The following is a 3,593-nucleotide window of genomic DNA, read 5'->3' on the forward strand; positions in this document are numbered from 1 at the left end:
AAGCATACATGATTGACATGTTTCCTCCTTACAGTTACATACTAATTGTGCCTACTGCGAAGAATTATTTGGAAATATAGGTGTGTAAATAAAAAGATCAATGTTAGTGTATCTCGGATCATCAGAACTGCTAGCGACTGATGTTGTGCATATGTACAACACCTTCCTTATCATATTACCTCTAGGTTAGTTCTGAATTTGGTTACAAATTCAATACAAATATTGCGGTGACGGCTTGGTTAAAGCAACCATTAGGACATCTGAAATATATGGATATTAGGTCAATTTGTTGTCAGTCGCACGGGATTTATATAGCCGGGCAGGGTGACGGCATACTAGTAGAGTGACATATCTCTAGTTGAATATGTTGCTTTTCTTTAGATGGTTGATTTTTGTATGAGCCTTACGTGATCCATGAGTTGTAATAAATTGGTACTCAAATTTTTTTTAATAAAAAAGAGGCTGTGTGCATCTTTTGATGGCGAGAGCGGGACCATTTTGAAAAAAAATCTGAAACATACATACACCTGAACATCTTACTGTCCCCTTTGCCTCGGTTCTATCGCTGTCAAATAAGCCTAACAGAACACAGCTCCATTCTTCCTTCCAAAAGTTGTACCAGTTTTAATTATCTCAGCATCGTCAATCGATCGATCAAACCCAAATGGTAAGAAGAAGAAAAAATTTAGTAGTAAGTTCATTGAGAACTTATTAACATTCCAAAATAAGTTCCCCGGAAACAAAACGTCCCAAAATGACAAATCAAACCAAGATTCCAACTCATCTGTACATTGAGAACTTATCAAATAATCCATGCATGCATGCACGGAGTGTACTGCTCTGCTCTCCGATCTATCTAACCCAGTAGGTGGTGCGATCCCTCGCGGCGGGGCATTGTTGTTGCTGCTGCTGCCTGCGCAGCTGGTCGTGGAACCACAGGATGAACTCGTCGGCGCGCCGGTCGACCACGCCCATGCTCCCTTCCTGGTCGTCCTCCCTCGCCACGAACGGCGAGTCCGTAATCCGCACCTGCCGCGGCGCTGGCCGGCGAGCCGCCGCCGACGCGGCCCACGGTATCGGGGTCTCCATATCGCCGTCGTCATCCTCGTCGCCGTCCATCAGCTCGTACAGCGTCTTGACGGCGGTGGTAGAACCGTACTCCCGAAGGTCGCCGAGCTGCTTCTGCGGCAGGAGAATGTCCTGGTCCCGATGCCGGTGCCGGTGCGCGCGCCGGTGCCGCCTGTGCAGCGGCGTGCTTTTGCAGCTGAACTCAACCTCACGGGGCCGGTACTGCTCGTACACTGCGGCGCTGGGATCCATGGACCGGCACGACAGCGAGGGGAGGCCAGCGACTCCGCTGCCACTGTACGCGCCGCGTGGGTACGGGTGCACGGCGGCGGCCGAGTCCATGGACCGGCAAGAGAGCGCCGCCGACAGGTACGTCATCAGCGCCGGACTCTCATGGTCCTGTGCGGCCGCACCGTGGTGATGGTTGCGCTTGGACGACGACAGCATGTGGTGCAGGCTGACGCCGAGCGCTGCCAACTTGGGCTGGTGCTTGCCGAGGCCTCTGGCGATGACGACGTGCGCTTCCCGCACCATGCGCCACAGCTTCTTCGCGCTCAACGACGGCGGCGACGGTACCTGGTCGCTATGGCCGACGCCGTCCTGCTCCACCGCCGCCTGCTCGTGATCGCTGCTCATCTTCATCGGCTACCTTGTATCCCTTCTCCTTTTGGAAAATTATACTCTGTGTACTTCTTTTGCCTAGCTAGCTTGCTCTTAGGACAAGCAAGTACTAAGCTGTGTCTGTGTCTGACAGGATGGGAGAAGAGTAGGCGTGGTATTTAAAGGTCGTGTGTGATGGTTAGACAAATCATCGATGTTGATACCACGAGTACTATAGTCTTCAAATTGTTCTTTTTGTGCTAATCTGCTCGTTCACGACGTGGTGGGCTGCGAGTGGTTCCGACATGCAAGGTCTCGCTGGAGCTAGGCAGGGGGTCGGAACAAGCTTGCGTGTCATGCCACAGCTGCCAGCTGATACGATACAGGTAGCATGGGATTGGCAAGCTTTTAGACCCGCTTTTTGACCAGCTTCATCAGGTACACTAACTAAGAGTTTCCACGTTTAGCTTGAGTAATATGTTATCCAGAAAAGGGATCACAATGCTGCTTGCTTGATATAGTGACATGATCTGCCGGTTGACACTTTACCATGACGATGCGCTTCTTTCAAAAAGTATGAAATATATAAATGACACGAAAACATACGTAATTTGGTTTCCTCAATTAGCTGTCGACTCCAGATTCGGCACTGAATCTGAACAGAAACTTTTGAAAGACTGGAACTTTAGCCCTAGGTCTCAGCCAAAGTGCTAGGGTTGATCAAGCGGTAGTTGTTTCATATACAATAGAAACAATGTTTAAAAATACATTAAAATTACCTGAATGGACTAAATAGTTTGGAAAAAACATGCGGAAATTATATAAACTGGAATTCTTGTATAAAACATCTAATCAAGGGGAAAAATAGTATAAGATGTGTTTGAAAGTATACTAGAAATAACAAGGTTATCTACTGATGGACTGCTTGGCTCTGTTCATGGTCGTCTCTACAGTGTGTGGAGAACCATGACATGTTTATCGAAATGTCTACTCTCGGTTAGAGGACAAGACGAGAGACATTTTTATCCAACATGGATGGTTGCTTAGTCTTTGGATTGGTCCTCCATCACCATAGCTGCATATGAAGTTTCTCTTATGATTTTACTTGTAATGCCCCTTGTTATTTTATTTTAACTTTCATTACTTTGAATCTTAGCGGTTGTGTGCATCATATTTATGCAGAAGCATAGTGTAATGCAAAAAAAACGTTTGAGTAATAAAGCATCATTTATAAAAAATTGCATACCAATTTTGTCTTAACTATTTGGACTCTCCCCCTGATATCTTTATATATCAGGCTTTGGCATAAATATATCTGGCTCCAACATAAAACTTGTGCTAATATAAGTCCAATTATAACCCTACACGCATATACCCTCACAAGTTTTGACCTAGCCGGAGTAATGAAGAGATCTCAATGATACCATCATCTGAGCAGCTTAAGGGTGACTTCGTTTGGACTTATAAGCAGGCTTGTGAGTTGTGCTCTTGGGAAACCGTGGTGGAGAGAAATTCTAGAAGCTGCCCCGGAGACTTTTTTTTTTGCGCTTTTACAAGTTTGGCGGCTGCCACAAATGGATGCACTTCGTTCGGAGGCCGGGATGACCCTCTGAAGCTCGCCGGAGTGCGCGGTCTTGCAGATCAGAAGTGCGGAGGATTTCAACATCGCTTGGCGGCGATGAGGAGCCAGATGGTCTCCGGAATTGGCGTCAACGACCACCCGAATGGCGAGTCCGGCGGCTCATGGAGGTGGCGCGTTACAAAGCAGTAGACAATGAGGAGGAGAGTCCGTTCGAACCGTGCACTCACCCTAGAGCTCGTGGAAGGGTCGGTGAAGGCCGATGAGGTCCGATGGCGCCGACATGAATGGAGAACACGGCGACTAGAGATGGTGAAGTGGGTGTGAGCTCAATTTCCTTCGTCCC

General features: G+C 47.8%; 1 protein-coding gene across 1 annotated transcript; it reads right to left on the bottom strand.

The window, feature by feature from the left end:
- Positions 1-511: 511 nt before the first annotated feature.
- Positions 512-1,804, bottom strand: LOC139835223 (uncharacterized). The gene has a single exon (XM_071825151.1). It carries the CDS (start codon positions 1,708-1,710, stop codon positions 853-855), a length of 858 nt encoding a protein of 285 aa, XP_071681252.1. The 5' UTR covers positions 1,711-1,804; the 3' UTR covers positions 512-852.
- Positions 1,805-3,593: the final 1,789 nt, after the last annotated feature.

The sequence above is a fragment of the Lolium perenne genome, chromosome 1, assembly GCF_019359855.2.
Source record: "Lolium perenne isolate Kyuss_39 chromosome 1, Kyuss_2.0, whole genome shotgun sequence".
Taxonomy (NCBI): Eukaryota; Viridiplantae; Streptophyta; class Magnoliopsida; order Poales; family Poaceae; genus Lolium; species Lolium perenne.

Bases quoted from the DNA above. Each gene is read 5' to 3' on its own strand.
- LOC139835223 (XM_071825151.1), bottom strand. From the start codon at position 1,710: ATGAAGATGAGCAGCGATCACGAGCAGGCGGCGGTGGAGCAGGACGGC.